The 1,561-nt window shown below is 42.9% G+C and overlaps 1 protein-coding gene across 1 annotated transcript; it reads right to left on the bottom strand.

The window, feature by feature from the left end:
* Positions 1 to 414: 414 nt before the first annotated feature.
* Positions 415 to 879, bottom strand: LOC141630842 (putative mitochondrial protein AtMg00310). Its single transcript, XM_074443591.1, has one exon. The coding sequence runs from the start codon at positions 877 to 879 to the stop codon at positions 415 to 417; it is 465 nt and encodes a 154-aa protein (XP_074299692.1).
* Between the last annotated feature and the right edge of the window lie 682 nt (positions 880 to 1,561).

Genomic DNA, 1,561 nt, shown 5'->3' with positions numbered 1-1,561 from the left:
AAAGAGCCTATGCTCCCTCCCTCCGAGCTCCCTCCATCTCTCCTCCACCCAGTCACGTATCCCGCTTTCCGTGGCTCCCTCCCCGCCCCCTAACCCGAGACCCTCCCACACTATTCGAGCAACCCCACAATTTTTAAAAAGATGAATACTCGTTTTATAAAAAGAATTACATAAAGAACAGAAAGAGATATCACCTCGAATCCGAGACGCAATGTTCGCTCTCGTTCCCAGCGCTTCACTACACAGTTGCCAAAAGAACAGCTTCACTCGGGGCCAAACCGGGACATTCCAAAGCCTCTTCCATAGCCACATCTCCCTTTCTCTATCCGAGGACCCACTCACCTCCATCCCATCACCTCCGGCTAGAGATCTATAAGCCGACTTCACGGAATACATCTCATCCTTCCCCGCATTCTAATACCAAATATCCATAGGCCGATGTTGGCTCACTCTGATGTTAAGAATACGCTCCGTCTCAAAAGGCAAAAACAAGCTCGAAGCTCGTTTTAAGTTCCAGCCGCCTTGCTCGGAAAGAAGTTCACAAACTCTTAAGTTCTCATTCCCATCTACACAAGGCGATATAACCCCACCCGTATGGGTCCCAGGCAGCCACGCATCACGCCACACCCTCGTTGACTTCCCATCCCCAATCCTCCGTCTCATCGCAGTCTCCAAAATGACCCGAGCTTCCATAAGTCCTCTCCATGTGTAGCTCGGGTTTGCACCTAGCTGCGCTGTCATGAACTCACCATCGGGATAGTATTTGGCTCGCATAATCTGTTCCCATAAATTACCCGTCTCAGTAACAAGTCTCCAAGCTTGTTTTCCGAGTAGCGCAAGATTGAACAGCTGAAAATCACGGAACCCCATACCCTCCATTCCCTTAGGCTGACACAATTTCTTCCAAGCCACCCAACTAATGCCCCTTCTCCCCTCCTCAAGATTCCACCAAAACCGAGACATCAATATCCGAAGCTCATTACAAAAGTTGACGGGAATTTTAAACACACTCATAACATAGGGGTCTTGTATTAATACTTATTATTTATTTATTATTCTTTAAAAACAACGCATTTGTGATCCCATTGTTGGAAGTCATATGTCAGTTTGCACATCGAGTCCTTTCAATAATTGCAGTACAACTCTCCCAAATTTATGCTTTTAAAGTCATGCCAACCAATTTGAAAAGAAAATAAAGGGTAAGCACAAACATGTCAATAAAAATAAAAAAACCACTCTTCAAGTTATATAATCTCATAACTCTGTTGCTAACATTAACAAATAACATGTCGATTACAATTTCTAATTAGAATAGGATCATCCTAGTGTTAGGTTCATATACCTATTATTAGACTCCTCTAATAGTGAACAAATTAACTTCTTAATTATGTGTTCTTTAGATCTAGTGCATGCATAACAAAATGAAAGATTTATAAGAAAACAATGTCCCTTACATTGTAAATTTCGGTTTATGGGCACAAGTAAGGTCTTCTACCTTCACTTGTTCTTGAGCTATTATGAGTATTAGGATGATCCTCCAAAGACCTCAAGTATAGAAGCC

Source organism: Silene latifolia, chromosome Y (assembly GCF_048544455.1).
Source record: "Silene latifolia isolate original U9 population chromosome Y, ASM4854445v1, whole genome shotgun sequence".
Lineage (NCBI taxonomy): Eukaryota > Viridiplantae > Streptophyta > Magnoliopsida > Caryophyllales > Caryophyllaceae > Silene > Silene latifolia.
The sequence above is the reverse complement of the archived record's forward strand: the minus strand, read 5'-3'. Positions and strand labels throughout refer to the sequence as shown.